The following is a 20,213-nucleotide window of genomic DNA, read 5'->3' as shown; positions in this document are numbered from 1 at the left end:
GGATCCTTCTAGTCACGCTTCGTAGAAGATCTTGTGTGTATTGAGGAAATCGATTCCTTTCCTCCTGTGCAGCAATTCTTAATTCTGCAATTGAGTTTGGAACTGAATGTCTTGCTAACATGTTCTATAGGGTTTGCATTCGTACTCATTGGTGGCCAGTCTAGAGCCTCAATCCCAACACCTCAAGATATTGCATACCTGTTACTGCGTCATATGCACGGGCATTATCATGCATTCGAGATTCGAAATAGCAGTTTCAAGTAAAGTTAAACAGCATAAAGGACAATACACAACCCCGCCTTACTTTAGTTATACTAAAATTTCTGGAGGTTCGATCGTCGATCTTAATTTTTCGATGTTAATCTGAGTATTTTATCAACACAGATATTGTTGTATAAGCAACATTTGACTATGATCTACGTAATCAAAAGCATTTTCTAAATCAACACAGTATAGAAAAACATCTTTTGATTGGTAGTAATATTTCGGTAACAGTACTTGTAGAGAGAACAAATTACCCCCATTCCGGGTCTGACTCCAAATTGGCCATTTCTCACTTCTTTTTCCCTTATGAATTTTTATGTACAATCCTATTCTTAATAGTTTTAAGTAAATTCGTATGAACATTTTAAGCAAGGAATGAGGAGCATCCAATGATGCTCTGCTTATACGTTTATTTGTTGTATTAAATCTTGTGGCCACGTTCGCTGGAGTCTTCTGATTATTGGTCCATTCTGGTAGAGATGTTCAATAAGTTCATTGTCATGTTTTCTTGTTCAATTGTCAACTGTATTTCGTCTCTTACGAAGGGAATATTCAGATCATTGTGAATTGTGAGATTACCGACATACCAGAGAGCGCCAGTAATTGATCTAAGGACTTTCGATTGAAATCGCTTCAGAGTACTTGGATCATAAAACTTATTAATCGAAAATCTGCGCGTTGTCTGAAATTAGTTTGTTTTAGCAAAGGAAAAAGATATATCCTAAACATTTTTCTGTTACCCTTACCCTTCAATTACTAATAGATCAAGATTATCATTTTCTATCAATTTAAGGTCTTCGGGGTAAATTTTGCCATGTCCGGGGCGCATATTTACAGATGCTTGCGTGTGTAGACACCAGGGTGTTGAAATCAGTTAGGGTTTGGAAAAACAGTACATTTACACATGCTAGCGCGTGTTGACACCACGGTGTTGAAATCAGTTAGGGTTTGGAAAAACAGTACGTTTACAGACGCTAGCGTGTGTTGACACTAGGGTGTTGAAATCAGTTAGGGTTTGGAAAGACAGTACAGTTACAAATACTAGCAGATTTGGACACCAGAGTGTTGAATCCAGCTAGCTTTTTTAGTACATAATTAATATACATGCATAAATGCTAACGGCTATTGACTTTGATTTTATATACCTACTGCTGTGGAAAAATATTTAAGTGATTTAGGTATTAGTAAATAATTAAACGTTGTTGGGATATAAACAATAATATATTAACACAAAAGAACAACATAAAAAATAATGTTGCTCTCAAGCTATTTGCTTGTGGAATTTTTATAATTAACTTTTTAGATGGGAAATAAGCCACAATTAAATTGAAAAAAATAATTTTATTAACGTTTCGATGCCCAAATCGGGTGTCGTTGTCAAAATAAAAAATACTACTACAGGGTGTTTGGTAAAGAATGGGCCATAGCTTAACCTCAGGTTCCTGAGGTTAAAATAGGCCGATTTAAGCTAACTTACCTTAGTACAAAGTTTATAATAACCGAGATAGAGGGTGTCAAAGTTAAACTTTTTTTTTATTTATTATTGAATATTTCCTGACAGGCATGAGATATCAACACGAAATTTGGTATGTGGGGGTTTTTCGGGACGAGAAAACTAAATTCCCTACCAAAAGTTATATGTTTCCCAGAGGGCGCCACATACGCCTTTCAGCACTAATTTAATACGTTCAATTTTTTTTATCCGTCACTCCGTATAATTTTGACATTAAAATTTGTATTCCTCTATTAGTTTTACTTAAAAAAGGTATACCTCTATCATCTCCCTAAACTCAACCGTTTACGAGATAAAGCATTTTAAATCTGCGGTGCAATATAATTTTTAGCATATCATTGTAGTTACATCAGAAAAATAACTTAAAACCATAAAATTATCCAAAAATGTATCGCAAATTTCTTCAAATGGAATTTGCGATGCAATGCCATAAATTTTGAGAACTGGCACAATTATTATGGTTTTAACTTATTTTTCGGGTGTAACTACAATGATATGCTAAAAATGATGGTGTATCGCAGATTTAAAATGCGTTTATCTCGAAAACGGTTGAGTTTAGAGATATGAAAGAAGTATAGCTTTTTTAAGTAAAACTAATAGGGGAATACAAATTTTAATGTCAAAATTATACGGAGTGACGGATAAAAAAAATTTAACGTAATAAATAAGTGCTGAAAGGCGTATGTGGCGCCCTCTGGGCAATTCATAATTTTGGTAGGGAATTTAGTTTTCTCGACCCAAAAAACCCCACATACCAAATTTCATGTTGTTATCTCATATCTGTCAGGAAATATTCAATAATAAAAAAAAAGTTTAATTTTGACACCCTGTATCTCGGTTATTATAAACTTTGTACTAAGGTAAGTTAGCTTAAATCGCCCTATTTTAACCTCAGGAACCTGAGGTTAAGCTATGGCCCATTCTTTACCAAACACCCTGTATATTAAATAAAAATGTTGTTGCTTAGTAAAAAATTCTACTAATAATTTTTTTAATCTGACTCATTTATATTGGCAATTCATACATGTTATACATATTATTATTTTAAAGTATTATTTACATATTATTTTAAAGTATTTTTTACTAAACAACAACATTTTTGTTTAAGTTAGTAGTACGTATTTTGTATTTTGACAACGACACCCGATTTGGGCGTCGAACCGTTAATAAAATTATTTTTTTTAAATTTAATTGTAGCTTATTTCCCATCTAAATAGTTAATTATAAAAATGCCACAAGCACATAGCTTCAGAACAACATTATTTTTTATGTTAATATATTATTGTTTATATCCCAACAACGTTTAATTATTTATTAATACCTAAATCACTTAAATATTTTTCCACAACAGTAGGTATATAAAATCAAAGTCAATAGCCGTTAGCATCTATGCATATATAACCACTAAAAAAGCTAGCTGGTTTCAACACTCTGGTGTCCAAATCTGTTAGTATTTGTAAATGTACTGTTCTTACAAGCCCTACCTGATTTCAACACCCTAGTGTCAACACACGCTAGCGTCTGTAAACGTACTGTTTTTCCAAACCCTAACTGGTTTCAACACCGTGGTGTCATCACGCGCTAGCATCTGTAAATGTACCGTTTCTCCAAACCCTAACTGATTTCAACACCCTGGTGTCTACACACGCAAGCATCTGTAAATATGCGTCCGGGGCTATTGTTGGTTTTTAATAACTGTTTAGTGGCATATTCAATCTCGACTTTTAGAACTGGTGGGCTTTCAAACATGGACTCTCGGAATTACAAGTATGAGACGTATAAAAGACTTTGACATGTGGGTTTTTCGAAGGATGCTGAAGATCTCTTGGACAGAGCATGTGACCCATAACTAGGTCGTGAGAAGAATGGGGACTGAGAGAGAACTCAGATGAGTCTCAAATGGACGAGCGGGCAGGTGCTGGAGTGTATGGTGGTGGAGTCGGATTTGAGTCTAGCCAGACTCTCGGCTCTCATGCGTCAGTCTTTCAGGCCGAGATCTTTACGATTCTGGTATGTTCTCAAGAAATTACAGACAAGGCTTGCTCAGGCAGGAGCATCTCTATCTGCTCTGACAGCTAGGCAGCGCTAAGGGCATTGGAAGCGCCCAAAATCAGCTCTAAGCTGGTTCTTGAGTGCAGGAGACCACTGGATAATGTTGCTCTGATCAACAGGGTTAGGTTGGTATGGGTACCGGGATACATAGGTGTAGAAGGCAAGACGGGGCTCGGCCACTCTGCCTGTACCCTTCAGTACTGGTGGGGGTAGTCTCATAGAGCTTCTTTTGAGGAGGTTCCAGGACACGTGGGCCAGTTATGGAGGTTTGAGACAGACCAGGCTCCACATAGTGAGGCCATCCAAGTCTCAAAGCCCAACTGCTTTAGATCGTAGAAAATGCTCCCTGGTGGTCAATATGCTCACCGGCCACTGTAGACTTCGACGGCACCTTCATCTGATTAGACTGGCGGATGACTCACGGTGCCGTCTGCGTAATGAGAAGGAGGAAACCTCCTCACATGTACTCTGGGAATGCCCGGCATTGACTTATCAGAGGTGGCAGATCCCGGGATCGGCATTATGCAGCCGAGCCAGGTGAGGAAGTTGCCTTTTAAGAGACTTGTGGCTTTCTGTGAAGCCACAAGGTTTCTGGGGGATTAGACGTTTGAGGTGACATCGGCAGGAGGAGCTCAGATTTGCAAACCCTGCTGATCCTAACAGACATGTTAGCCCGGTGCAGCCTAGGCTCCAGAAACACCGAACAGCAGATTCTTATGGACCTGGACCGTAAGATAGGGGTGATACAATGGACCCGCTGTAGGTGGTCTAGGTGTCTGAAGGGTTCACGAATGAGCCCTGCCTCAATGTGCCATAACCATGACCAAGAAAAAGCTCCTTAATATTGTAAAACACAGAAAAACAGCTAGGACATATTTACAGAGGAGAAATATACAACTTTTTATGACTCATAATGGACTGGAAAGTGAAAGGAAGAAGAAGTACAGGAAGAAAAAAATGCTCCTGGCTGAAGAACGTTAGAGACTGGACAGGTATGGATACACATTCAATACTAAGAACAGCTCAAGATAAAGGGCAATTTGCTATAGGTATAGCCAACCTTCAGTAATGGAGAAGGCACCTTAAGAAGAAGAAGGGCTTGCATTAGAATTATTTTTCTTAATGTCTATTCTTTCATACCGGAACAGCTCTTTATAAACTTTTCCCATTTTTGTATTTTATATTTGGTGTTATCAATGAACTATCCGTTAGCTTGCCTTTCTCAAGTGATGCGTCTAAATTTTGTAGCCTTTAATTAAAAAAGTTGAGCTAGCAGTCTAGCTGAGGCTAGAGCTGTTTGTAATAATTTGTAGTACGTTATTTAAAGGTAAAATATTGCAAAACCTCTAGATTTTAAAGAACCTCTTGGATTGACATGAAATTTGGCATACACATAGCTAACAAGTCAAAGAAAAAAAGTAATATTGTGCCGATGTGTGCTTTTGCCCTAGGGGTGAGTTTCACCCTCTTTTGGGGGTGAAAAATATATGTTCGAAATAAGTCCGGAAATGGATAAAACGACTAATTCTAAGCAACTTTTATTCTATAAAGTTTTTTCACCAAGTTAATACTTTTCGAGGTATTTGCGAGTGAATATGTTAATTTTTCTACAAAATAACCACGTTTTAAGACGGTTTTTCACAAATAACTCAAAAAGTAAGTGTTTGGTCGAAAAAAAATTCTAATCACAAATATAGCACGTGAAAAAGTTAAAAACATGGTGTATATATTAGGTCACTATGCCTAGTAAAAGCAGAGTTATAGCTAATGAAAAATAGGTTCATATTCGTCAAATTCCAAATCGAATATTTTAACGTGCCATAACCAAAAAACGAAGCACTTTTTTGGGGAAAATTGGTTTCAACTTTTTTAAAGTGTTTAAAAGTTGCTTATTTTTGTTTTTTAAAAAAAAATTTTAGCATAAAAAGTATACAAGTTACGCTCAAAATAAAGTTGGTCCCTTTTTTGGTAAGAAAACGGAAAAATCACCCCCTAATTAGCATTTCAAATGAACTTAATTGTTACCACTTCACAAGTTTTTTATTCGCGTATGTATTGATCATATGATTTGTTAGTTTTATCGGTTCAAAGTCCTTATTTTTGTAAGAGCTGCAGTTAAAAGGGCTTGAACGAGTCACTTATCACGAGTGTATGCAAATTAGAAACTACGAATCTTAACCAATTTTTGTCTTACAGAAAAATAAAAAAAGTACAAAATATTCAGAAAAGTGAAGCCGATTTTTTTATTGTTTAAGATTTTTGGTATCTCTAACAGATTGTAAGTTATTTTGAAAAAGCATTTTTTTCAAAATTAAAATTTTTTAAGATGTTAGTTTAAAACCAAATTTTTTCAAAAATAAGCCCTTTGAATCGATGAAACTTACAGATCATATAAAAACAACATAAGTAAAGTAACTTTTGAAGCGGTAACGATTAATTTCATTTAAGTTGCTAATTGGGGGGTGATCTTCCTGATTTTTTTTTTGCCAAAACAAAAGGGACCAACTTTATTTTGAGCGTAACTTGCTTATATTTGATGCTAGAAATTTCTTTTATAAAAACAGAAATAAAGCTTTCTTTAAACACTTTAAAAAGGTTGTTAAAAGTTCTGTAAAAAAGAATGCTTCATTATTTGGATATTTCACAATGAATTATTCTATTTGTAATTTTTCGAAAATGAACCTATTTTTCATTAGCTATAACTCTGCTTTTGCTAGGTATAGGCTATTGATTATGTACTATAGAAAGGAACTACAACGTTAACGGAGTTTTATTAAAAAACCGCGGAGTGCTACCATTTAAAGGGGTGCGTTTTTGAGAAATGGGTGAATTAGTCCCTGGGCACAGGTTACATTAGGGTGAGTTCTATGCACTTTTGGTACAAACATGTCTACATAAAAATTGTTCCTGGTTAAATTTCCTATCTAAATATAACTTTTTAAAGTCAAGGTTACTTTTTTTTACAAACATATATTCAAAAGAAAAAGCACAAAGAAACCCAAAAGAAAGAAATTTTGTTATTTGTCCCATAACTTTTGTCCACGGGGATATAGGTATAGACATTGCTTCATAGAAAAAAAAACTTACATATTTTCTCTTTAAAATGATGTTTGGTAGAGGTCATTAGGATTTACAGTTTTCGAAATATGATTTTTCAAAATTCGCCACTCACAGCAATTTTGGGCACTTTTCCTTGTTATTTCGCAAATATTGTTCTGTAACTTCTTTTACGTAACTTTAGGTATATGCAATGGTACATGTAAGAGGAACAGAAATCAATTACCTTTAAAATGGTCTACTGTATAATGTTGTACGACTTCTTTTAAAGAGGTTATCTTTTTCAAGACTTTTAACGAGTTTTTATATTTTTACGATTATTTTTAAATTTCCCATTATAACTTTTTTTTCTATATGGTATATATTATATAATAAAAAAGAAAGCTTATTCTGTTTACTTTAAAATGGTGTATTATAAAAAATTCTAGGGTTATTTTTGAATAAGATATGCTTTTTCAAATGGTAATAGTAATAAGTACTTAAAACGATTTTTGATTTTAGGATTATTTTTTAAATTCCCCATTATAACTTTTTTATGTGATTGTGTGTTATGATTGAATCTTATTTTTTATAGGTAATACTTTTGATCCACTTGACTCGGCTGGGCAAACTTGAAAATATGTATTAATTCCAATATTTACTGTCAAAGCTCCTGCACCACAAGCTTTGCTTGAAAAAATAGCATGTAAATGTACCAAAGGATGTACAAAAAACTGCGGTTGTAGGAAGATAGGAATTAGTTGTTCAATATTCTGCAAAGGGTGCATGTGCATGGGTACTAATTGTGGGAACTCTAAGATAACTGAGGTGTCAGAGGAAGATATTGAAGCTAATGCTAACGAAGAGATGGACTTTGATTTTGAAATTTTTTTAAATGTCAACGTTTAAATAATTTTAACTAAAGTGATGTTTTTTAAGACTAATGTTTTTGTAATTTTTGTAAAAGAAATATTTTAAATAATACAGGTAAAAAAATATCAAAGAATCACTCGGTTTCCATTATGTATTTAAATATAGATGATACACCATTTTAAAGAACAGAAAGTAAGCCCTCTTTGTTGCGCAATATATAGATAGTATGTATATTCATGTACAAGAAAAAAAGTTATAATGAGAAATCTCAAAAATAATCGTAAAAAATGTAAAAAATAATATTTTTTTATATTGGGTATTATATAATATATAATATATTATATAATAATTTTGTTTTATTTTTATATTATATTATAAAAAAATCGTTAAAAGTATACAACCTTGAAAAACCACAATCTCTTTAAAAAAAAGTCGTACAACGTTATACAGTAGACGATTTTAAAGGTAATTGATTTCTATTCCTATTACGTGTACCATTTCATATACCTAAAGTTACGTAGAAAAAAGTTACAGAACAATATTTGCGAAATAACAAGGAAAATTGCCCAAAATTGCTGTGAGTGGGCGAATTTTGAAAAATCATATTTCGAAAACTGTAAATCGTAATGACCTCTACAAAACATCATTTTAAAGAGAAAATATGTAAGTTTTTTTTCTGTGAAGCAATGTCTATACCTATATCCCCGTGGACAAAAGTTATGGGACAAAAAACAAAATTTCTTTCTTTTGGGTTTCTTTGTGCTTTTTCTTTTGAATATATTTTTGTAAAAAAAAGTATCTTTGACTTTAAAAAGTTATATTTAGATAGGAAATTTAACCAGAAACAATTTTTATGTAGACGTATTTGTATCAAAAGTGCATAGAACTCACCCTAATGTAACCTGTGCCCAGGGACTAATTCACCCATTTCTCAAAAACGCACCCCTTTAAATGGTAGCACTCCGCGGTTTTTTCATATATAGATGTCCATTGACCATATCAAATAATAAAACCCCATTAACGTTGTAGTTCCTTTTAGCTACCTTATTTTGAATATAATCACTAGCCTAGTATAGAGACCTAATATATTCACCGTTTTTTTCACTTTTTTATAGGCTATAGTTTTGCTAGTAATATTTTTTTCTACGAAATGCTTACGTTTTGAGTTATTTGCGAAAAACCGTCTAAAAACGTGGTTATTTTGATGAAAAATGAACATTTTCACTTGCAAATAACTCAAAAAGTATTGATTTGGTGAAAAAACTCTATAGAACAAAAGTTGCTTAAAATTAGTCAGTTTATCCATTTCGGAGCTTATCTTGGACATATATTTTTTCACCAACGAGATGGGGTGAAAGTCACCCCCAGGGCAAAAGCACACATCGGCACCATATCACTTTTTTTCTTTAACATGTTAGCTATGCCTATGCCAAATATCGTGTCAATCCAAGCGGTTCTTTAAAATTTACAGCAAAAACCGTGAAGGAATGTACTATTGATCATTATCTGCATTCTAAATATCATAAATATATTATGATGTTGCATGCATATCTGAATTTTCACTTTAATAATTTGCAGATTCTAATAAACATCGCTGAAGGTTTTTATTTTCAATATGGAGAATGCAATATGGGCCATTAAAGGAATGATTATGATCTAAAAGGTGAAGTGCGTACATAAAATTTGTTTTTCTATTATTAAAAGCCCTTTTGTATTTTGCTATACGCTAACATTTCTATCAGGATTGGGGTACAACAATGGCAAATCGAAGCGCAAGATCGCAGACGATGGAGGGCCATAGTGGATGCGGCGAAGACTCACCCCGAGTTGTAAAGCCAGTCAAGAAGAAGAAGAACATTTCTACCCGTTTGACCGATGTAGGTTTTCAGCACTCAACACATCTAAGTTTGTATAAAATAATGAAATAATGAAATAAAATTTATAGTTATTATTTTCTTCTTAGGAAAAGCAAACTTACCGTCCTCGGTATTAACTGCTTCAATTGCTAATACAGGTCCCAATTGGCGAACTCTAGGACCAGGAATAATAAGGCTTGGCTCTAGACCTGCATGGTTGTACCACCTAAAACCAAACAAAAATAGAAAGTATAGGGTTTTACAGTGTTTTTTATTGTTATTTTGTTTTTATACATCCCTTTCATACATGTTTGTATACCAGAATCATTTAAAAGTAATATTTTTCTATTCTCATACAATAATATAAAGGCCATTCCACGAATATACGACTGTTTTGGATTATAGCGACAACGAATAATTTAGTGTGCAACATAAGACGTAGGTACGAAAGTAAATGGCTGTAATAATTATTCCAATAAACAACAATGTAAATTACAATTTATTTTCTTTCTTCATATTTTGCACAGTAAAATATTCGTTGTCGAGATAATCCAAAACAGTCGTATATTCGTGGAATAGGGTATATCAATTATTATGATTTCACCAGCTGTATCATAATGAACTTCATTATGATAGATTTTCAATACGATACAGATTTTTAACCAATAGAATCGCGATGAAGGTGGCACACGCGCAGTGCCCAATGGCGAGTCAAACACATAAGATTTGACAGTTCTCAATATGTAAACACACTGACAAACATTCTTAATTTGTTTGCCTTACAAAATTAATAAATTTAAATATATTTTTTGTTGTGAATAATCATAGAAAAAATCGTGTATACAACTTGCATTTATTTATCATTATGAAGCTCGTAATCTATACGAAACTCGCCGCTAGGCGGCTCGTTTTATATCCCCCATACTCGCTTCATAATGACCATCATTAAATGCTCGTTGCATAATATATTATTATCTGTAACGGTGCGTTCATAACGGAGATCATCGGATCATCGTAAAGCATAGTATCCTACTCTTCAGTTTCGTGAACGCTCGCATTTAAGATAATGCATTTTATTTTACCTGGCGTTCGATATTATACTAGGGAGCGAGGGTCGGCGCCTCGTTGTGAGCGCCCACTAAGATGTCAATATGTTTGGAATATTTTTGTATCAATCCAATGAAATCTGCATGAGAGACAAATGGGTTGATGAGGAATATGTAAGGCTCGTGAAGGATATAAAGGAAGCATACACTGAAATTAAGACTTCGTATTGAAGTTTTTTAATGACGATTGGATTGCATCAGGGCTCATCACTTAATCCTAATGGCTTGATTACACGTGACGAGTACAGTGGCGAGACAGCAAACTGTTACTAGGCCGAGACAGTGGTGAGGGTGAGGGTGAGAGATACTTTATACGCATTTGTCAATTTTTGAATTTGGAGGCGAGTCAGTTCAGTTTCGATTCACAAAAACAAGGAGTAGTGTCCTTATGGCTTGATTACACGTAACGAGTACAGTGGCGAGACAGCAAACTGTTACTAGGCCGAGACAGTGGTGAGGGCGAGAGATGGTTTATACGTATTTGTCAATTTTTGAATTTGGAGGCCAGTCAGTTCAGTTTTGATTCACAAAAACAAGGAGTAGTGGATCGTAAAGCTAACATTAAAAATATACCAACGGCTTATACCACTGCTGATACAAGAATTTACCGATATATTATGAGAAGGAGATAAGCGTCTTTGGTCTATAGACAATGGATTTAAGAAGACCAAATCTCGCTGCTCCCGATTTCTTCTATTCATTGATTTTTTTATTTCTTGTCTATATGTCGAATTTAAATTTTTTATTTTATTTGACTTCTTCAGTTTTAAAACCAACAATATTTATTTCTTCTATAATCGATACATATTAGACAAGGCGAAAACGGCGGGTTCGAAGGGAAAAATATTCCCATGAGATTTTTTTTGCATAATCACATTCGTGAGACATCCCAGAATAAGGTTCAAGAAGTCGCCCAAGTGAAAAGTGGGCCAATTGTTTTTAACATTTTTTTTTAATCAAATTGCAAGAATCAATATTTTTGGCCCGAACAATTTTTTCCTTAATTTTTTGGACCATTCTGGACAAAAAAGGTCTCTTATAATTTTTCTCTAAAGTTGATCGTTTTCGACTTATAAGCAATTTAAAATTGAAAAAAACGAAAAATGGCGATTTTCAAGGCTTAATAACTCGGTTAAAAGTTATTATTATGAAAGTCAATGTATGACTAAATCAAAGTTTGAAGCCCCCCCTATAAGATCCTGAAGAAATTTTTGTCATTATTTTATTACTAAGCTGCTATTTTTAAGTAATAATAATAAGCGCCATGCCCGTGTGCGGGGCTGTAAATGCTGAGTGCGAGAGAGAAGCTATTTCAGCAGTCCAATTGTGCATCTTACTCGCACTCACATTTACAGCAGCGTCAATACGATACAACCACTTATTGTTATTAATTAAAAATAACAGCTTAGTAGTAAATTAATGACACAGATTTCTTCAGGATCATGTAACGGCGACTTTAAACTTTGATTTAGTCAGTTTCTGACTTTGAAAATAATAATTTTTGACCGAGTTATTAAGCCATAAAAATGGCCATTTTCGCGTTTTTCAAATTTTAACTTGTTTATAACTCGAAAAAGATCAACTTTAGAGAAAAATTATAAGAAGCCCTTTTTTGTCCAGAATGGTCCAAAAAACCTAAAAAAATAGTCCGGGCCAAAATATTGATTTTTGCAATTTGATTAAAAAAAATTGTTAAAAAAAAATTGGCCCACTTTTCTCGTGGGCGATTTCTTGAACCTTATTCTGAGATGTCTCACGAATGTGATTATGCAAAAATATCTCATGGGAATATTTTTCCCAACGAACCCGCCGTTTCCGCCTTGTCTATATGCTGCATCACGTTTTTGTTTATTTTTATATTCCAAAGATTTGAAATTTCATAATAACGGGTGTAACTTAACTATACAATTGAACCAAACTTTATTGTCCTATCTGAGTTCCATTTGTTAGCTATTTTTAAGAATCACAAATCACATTGATTAACAGAAGTCGTCTCCTTTGATGAAGTGGTAATATGCACAGTTACACAGCGAGCTTTGTTTACACATACCTATTGGATTGGCGAGTATACAATTGAAGGGTGGGAGGTCGAGGACTCGGCCTAGTAAATAAAACAAGATCTGAGTGACTGTCTCACCATATGACTGGGTCGAGTGCTCGGCCATGTACTCGTTGGTATGTTTATACCAAACGAGCACTCGGCCGAGAACACTGTCTCGCTACAATACTCGTTACATGTAATCAAGGTTTATCTGTTTAATCTTGTAATGGATATATTGAGAGAGTTAAGGCTAGGTTAAGGTAAGAGACACAACACAACTATATGCAGCTTTTCCGCGCTGCTGCAGATAAAAAGAGTGCCATGATGATCGCCAACATTCGTCACGGATAAGCACATCAAGAAGATGAAGGTAAGAGAGAGGACTCCTTGGCCAATGCTCTTTGCGGATGATGTCCTATTAATGGAGGAGAGCAGACACATTTTGGATAAGAAGACGGGTGGTTGGAGAGTAAATCTAGGATCACTCTCCATAAAAGTAATTCACGCCTTCAGCCCGACGGTTGTGCATTAGGTTAATATGTTAATTCCACAGGTCATTCCATGGACTTTAAGAATACCATAATTCATAAATCAACACCAAAAAAGTTGTTCCACATCCTACCAGACTGAAAACAATGGGAACCTTCTCTGGTAACACCTCCGAAGCTTCTACAATTTGCAAGCCATAACGGATGCTGAGACTAAGGAAGATGAGGGAATTTTACAATTTATAATTCACGTCCCATCTGCTCAGCGCGGTAAAGTTCCAACGAGAATGGTTCCCTTCGTACTCCAATTAGAGTTAACATCTAAATCAAAAATAGATAACCATTTTCAATTTCGTTGCAACACAAAACTACAGCCGCATCATTATTACAGTTCAATCAGAGAGTGCAGCAAGCACCTCTACCGGTTTCGAAACTGATTAGTGTCTCATCAGGAGGGACATATGCTGCTCTCTCTGACCCAACTAGGACAAACCCCGGCATGCAGTACTATGATTGGAGTACGAAGGGAACCATTCTCGTTGGGACTTTTCCACGCTGAGCAGATGGGACGTGAATTATAAATTTTAAAATTCCCTCATCTTCCTTAGTCTCAGCATCCGTTATGGCTTGCAAATTGTAGAAGCCTCGGATGTGCTACCAGAGAAGGTTCCCATGGTTTTCAGTATGGTAGGATGTAGAACATTTTTTGGTGTTGTTTTATGCGCTATTAGATTGAAAACTTAGTCTTTTGCTAGCAGTTGCCGCTAGGGCATCCCTGCCATTTCGTTCGTTGCAATCCGTAACTGCACGCCGGGGATTGTCCTGGTTGGGTCAGAGAGAGCAGCATATGTGCCTCCTGATGAGAGACTAATAAGTTTCCAAACCGGTAGAGGTACTTGCTGAACTCTCTGATTGAACTGGAATAATGAAGCGGCTGTAGTTTCGTGTTGCAACGAAATTGAAAATGGGTATTCATTTTTGAATACCATAATTTTTCATCAAGAAAATAACAAATTCGAGAGGGAATTTATCGAAATATCATACATCTTCCTTCATGTTTCCTCTAACAATGTTAAAGGTGATATAAAGAATCTGATCGATTATATCATATTTTACTCAGATCAGCTACAAGCCATAATATGTCGAGTTTACATAATCACAACTTTACTGAAAACACTTAGAATCAACAATATGTATTAAGTAAATATAAGTATAATAGTCCGGGATCCCGGGCCCATTTCCGTAACTTCATTTTGACGAGATGCCCAACTTTTGTCCTTACAAAAATTTTGTTTGTGGTAGCTAACAGGGGTAGCAGGGTTGAAATATGTTAATTTAACTATTTTTAAAAATTTATTACTAACTGGGTTATAAAACTAAGTTTTTTTGTTAGTTTTTAAGATAATTATCTAAATTATCCGAAAAAATATGTGTCCTACAAAATGCAAGGTTTTATCAAAGAATACATCTATCATTAAGGAAGTCATGCAAAATGATTACTAACCATCTAATTTTTTTTGTTGGTTGGTTAATAATAATTTAACACCCACATTGTCGTACAAATGGTGTGGAACGTTGTCCTGGTCCTACGTTCAAAAGTTGTTAATACCACAAGACCATTTTTTTTTATTAGTAACTGTAGGACAAAAGTTTCATCCAAATGAAACCTAAAAGAAAACAGGTATGTATCGCAAGTCCGACGAGAATTGTCATGTGTGCAAAAAATGTGATAAAAATGCCTATGCGCGTATACTCGTTGCTAAAATACTGTAAACAGCGCTGTGAGCATGCGTACTTATACCAGTGTAACTCAGCTCTAATAGCAGAAAATAAATTGATTTTTCATTTCATGAATTTCAAATATGTATTTAATTGGAGGACCGGAATAACGGATCATGGAATTTTTAGGACAACGTGGGTGTTTAATTATACAAATAACGAGCGATCCACAATTATTGGGATCAAAGCTAGCCGTGCAAATAATTACGTATATCTTGTTATTCTTTTTCTCATGATCATCTTTCAGTGCGTCACAGTTATTCAATTTCTTTCTAACGCATTAAATTGTACGTGACAGAAAAAAGGCACGTCGGTGATTACATTTCGTCGGTGACATTTATAACATTTATTCTAGTTATTCTAGTTGTTGATAGATGGCGCCATAATAAAAAAATATTTTTTTTTAATTAGATAATAATATTACAAATATAATCTGTATAATTTATAAGACTATACAAATCAAAGAAAATACCATTTTATAAATGCAAGAAACACATTTAATTTGTTTTTATTCCAAATTGAAAAAAATAAAATGTGACAACTGTCAGATTTAACTAAAATATCATGTTAGAATAAATGTCATAAATGTGTATTATCACGGACTTACCCTTTTTCCTATCATTTGTTACGCACTGAAAAATGCTGATGAAAAGGGCAATATATCATTGGTTTTCAATTAATTTTGATTAACATTATAAAACATAAAAAATCAGTCGAAACCTTTAACACAGAACTTTAATCAAAAATAAAAAGAATAATTAACAAAACTATAAGTAACAATAATAAATAAAATCAAAAAAGATGCTGTATATGTCCACCACCAACATCTTTACATAACCTAACTTTTCTTGTTAAGTTGACGTACACTGCAAAGTTGACGTAAACTGGAAAGTATATCTGAATTAAGAATAGACATGCACTGTATAGCCATCTCTGTTGCTCAGAGCCACCTATGGTGACAACAATTTTGGATCACACGTTATTAACAAATCAATAGACAAAAAATCAAGTGGATAGTAATTATTTTTCCACCTACCTCTACCGAAAGTATACTTTTCCGGACCTGATTGTAGGGTGCAAAGTTGTACTTTTCCCCCCTAGGGAGGAAAAATAAAAGTTACCTCATGGTATTTCATTCATGAAATATAACTTATTGACGCCCTGTACAATATCTATTTTCTATTACGTAAGTATCTATACATTTTAACGTTTATTTATAAAACACCCTGTATTTTGCAGCATGGTAAAAAACAGTAAATTGTTATTTTGATTTAACAATGTTTACATTAATAATTTGACATATTTGACAGTTGACAGTTATATTGTACCTACTTGTTAGTTTTAATTTTAATAAATTTTGTTGGTTAGTTACATAAATAAATTAAGTAAAAATGAAAAATGACTTGTTATTAATTTGAGGAAGGTGGAAAAACCATATGTATAACATGGAAGTAAAGTGCCTTTTCCTCCCTTGAATGATTACTGCCCTCCGCTACGCGTCGGGCAGTAAACTTCATTCTCGGGAGGAAAAGTAGCACTTTCCTCCCTTGTTATAAAAACAGCTATTTCATGACCTCGTTCAGGATACAGGTTGAAAAGGAGGGGCTTTTTGACAAATCCTTGCTTTTTGCAGGACAAATATTTTTCGGCTAATTTAGACAATTATCTTGAGAACTAACAAAAAAACCAGTGAGCAATAAAATTTTGAGAATCATCAAATTAACATACTTCATCCCTGATACCCCTGATAGCTACCACAAACGAAAATTTTCGTACAGGAAATTGTTGGACGTCTCATCAAAGCGAAGCTATTCACGAAGATTCAGCTTGATAGTAATAATTATGTTTACATCAAATATTTTACTACAACTTTTGAACACAGGACCAGGATAACGTACCACGCAATTTGTAGGACAATATGGGTGTTAAATTATTATATAAATATTAACTAATCAACAGAAAAAAATCAGATGGTTGGTAATTATTTTTCATGATCTCGTTTATCATACACTTTGGAATGGGGGACTCTTTGATAAGACCTTGCATTTTATGGGACAAATATTTTTTCGGCTAATTGAGATAATTATCTCGAGAATTAACAAAAATCAAAATAACCCAGTTTGTAATAAGTTTTTGAGAATCGTCAAGTCAACAAATTTCACCCTTGCTACCCCTGTTAGCTGCCACACACGGAAATTTTTGTAAGGAAAAACGTTGGTCTCGTCAAAATGAAGATACTCACGAAAAATTAGCTTGTTAGTAATAAAAGATGAAAATAGGCCTGGGATCCCGGACTATAATAAAAATAAGTAAATAAGGCTTTTAAAAATGTCTCTCTAATTTTTAAATATTATCATAGTGATCAATTTCAGTTTTAGAGATTAAATTTGTTCCAAACTACGGTACTGTATAATTCACTTAATTTAAAGACAAGATAATATATTACAGTAACTTAAAGTTTGTGGTAAAATATATTGACTAATTGAAGCTCATTTAAAAAACTCGGATGAGTGCTACAAGAAAAATCAGTCAAATTTTTCAAACGAGTTTTGCTCACATTTCCACTTTATTATTTTCCAGTGCAATACTAAACTAAATAAATAGCTCTTCCGCTGTCGCATTTCTTTTGTCTTCCCACCAACGGAAATATCTGCTCAACTCAAATTTCTCTCATTTTTTTTTCGCCATTTTTTTTTTTATTTAACCTCTTAATTTATTTACAATCTTCAAAACAATCATGGAGAAAATGATTTTGTAACCAGTTTCTTTTAGGGTATTAAAATCGTAGATCACTAGGTGTATTCCGTGTAAGTCTGCGTCTAAATGGTTGTTACATCAGATTTCTCGCTAATATGTTGGGATATTGTGTCAATCTGTCTTCATATTTCTGAGTAAAGATACCTATTTCTTCTTTTTCCGCTGCAATTTTTAGTTTGTGTGTAATAATATTATTTTTGTAACATACCCTGGGGCATTTGTGATAACTCAAAGAACCTTTTACTGGAACCTCTACTAGATTTCAATGTTAAAGTTTTATGCAGTACCCCACAGAGTGATTAAATAACTCCATATTGGCATCATGATTATTTTGAAGATAAGGGTATTTTATTATTGATTAAAAGTGATGATTTGTGAAGGTGAAAGTGTGAACGTTTTTTGAGTTTCATAAAAATGTGTGTTTTCCAGTTTAATTTTTGGTCAAAATGCATTTCAACGTATTTGATATGTTTCTTGCTGTTTTAGTTGCTGATTGTTGATATATACAGGCGGACAGTGACCTTTGCAATTTGTAAAGGTATTATGAACCGACTTTGTTTTATTTGTTTGAAAACGCCACCGTTTTAGCCAAGTTTGCATTTTGTTGAGGCTGGTTTGCAGAAGTTGAGAAGCTATCGGTGGATACTGATATACTGACGTCACTGCTGTGTCAGCTGATTCTGTAGCTGTCATGGTTTGAACATTTATTGGTAAGTCCATTGTGTAAAACACTGGCCCCAAGACACTGCCCTGTCGAACTCCGGATTCAACTAGAAATAGTGGCGTGCGCTTATCTCTATGTTGTACAAAAAAGTATCGGTCAGGTAGGAAGAATTTTAGGATTAGGAAATGAGTAAGAGGAAGCAATTTTTGAAGTTATACTTCTTTAGGCGCGATTGAGAGAAAAATTTCATAATTCTGCGCGCATGCGCACACAGACAGTATGGCGTTTAGTTGCTAAAATCTTTTTAGTTATGTATAAATATATCAGTGCAAGAAAAGGTGTGAGAAGAATATATTAGTGTTTTTAGTAAATATATTTATTATAATTTTTGTGTCTTTGGATTTGTCTTCCTCAGGAGTAAGATGAGTATTATTAAATCATTTTATTGTATATTTCTTCACCTTGTCTGATTGTTACCGTGAATTGTCATTAGGTATACGTCCGAACCGATACAGACACAGTCCTCGTAGCGTATTTGGTATAGCATTTAGTCGAGGCATTGAAGGATTGAAGTGTCTATTTTTCGAATATTTTGTATAAATGTACCTATTTATTACAAATGTTTCTTCTAAAATTTAGGAATATATTAATTTTATAATACATTTAAGTATGTAGTAATTTTCTTTACAATTTTTACTTACCTATTTGTTTTTGTTTATATCTAATATCGCCCGTGTCTAGCAAGTGTCTGCGTGAGCTAGCGGTATGGGTATTTAGTTACGGACGTGTTAGTACTTGGTTCGATACCCCATAAGTAAATTTTTTTGGTTATTATTAATGGTTATTGACATCTTAGAATATTATATGGACTTAAAAATGATTAAAAATAATTAAAATAATTAATCAGGATGTTGCCCAACTATTTACCGAGTTGCAAATTTATAATAATTGCCTATTTCAAAATGCACTTTTAAAATGCATTTTTCTTATTCACAAATACAATTTCAGATTTCTTATTCATTACATTAGTTCACAAAATTACCTGACATTCTCACGAATCCAACGCACCAAACTGCATTAAAATCCGTCTTACTGCGCCAAAAATCGACAGTAAGGCCTTTTTTGTGCTTCAATGCCTCGACTAATTCGGCCAGAGATCGAAAGGTCTTGAGTTTGAATCCAGTGCAATCTTATACTTTTTTTTTAATTTTTTTGAAAGCGATAAGCACAAAATTAGTTTGGTGTTCAAAAAAATTAAAACAAACTGTTTAAAGTATATTTATTTTTAAGAAATCATATAATAGAAGTATAACTTCTTACGTGCGTACAAAGTACACACACATCCTTTTTTTTATTTGTATGGAAGGCCATACTTTATGGAATGCTTGCGAGATGTCTAGAAAGGAGGCAGTACAGTACATTTTGTCTTCCAATGCTCGATTCACAGTTCTGTATATCCGATGAACCTTCTTCTATGGTCGCATGTTGGGATATGAATCTAAACTGGTGGGCTTGGATTAGTTCTTGATCTGATAGGAGTGGTTGTATTCTTGAGAATATCAGTTTCTTTAAGATCTTTGACATTATCAGAAGCAAATTTAAAAGTCGATATGATTTTTCATCTTCCAGAGGCTTACCTGGTTTGGGAATTAGTATAATTTTTGCGACCTTCCAGAAAAGAGGGAAATATGCAGTTATTTATTATCTAGTAACTAGCAAATAGTGAGTTTTTAGTAACTTTTTGAGGTGTAAATTAGGTTTTAAACAATTTCTCTCTCTATTTT

General features: G+C 33.8%; 1 protein-coding gene across 3 annotated transcripts in view; it reads right to left on the bottom strand.

Annotated features, from left to right (window-relative positions):
• Positions 1–20,213, bottom strand: part of LOC114329496 (cell adhesion molecule Dscam2) — a 1,422,998-nt gene that overhangs the window by 491,492 nt on the left and 911,293 nt on the right. For all 3 annotated transcript variants that reach the window (XM_050654329.1, XM_050654330.1, XM_050654331.1), the window contains exon 6: positions 9,717–9,820. In XM_050654329.1, the coding sequence (XP_050510286.1) occupies positions 9,717–9,820 (104 nt within the window). The remainder of the gene's footprint in view (positions 1–9,716; positions 9,821–20,213) is intronic.

Source organism: Diabrotica virgifera, chromosome 6 (genome assembly GCF_917563875.1).
Source record: "Diabrotica virgifera virgifera chromosome 6, PGI_DIABVI_V3a".
Lineage (NCBI taxonomy): Eukaryota > Metazoa > Arthropoda > Insecta > Coleoptera > Chrysomelidae > Diabrotica > Diabrotica virgifera.
Note: the sequence above shows the minus strand (reverse complement) of the source record. Positions and strands in the feature narration are given on the sequence as shown.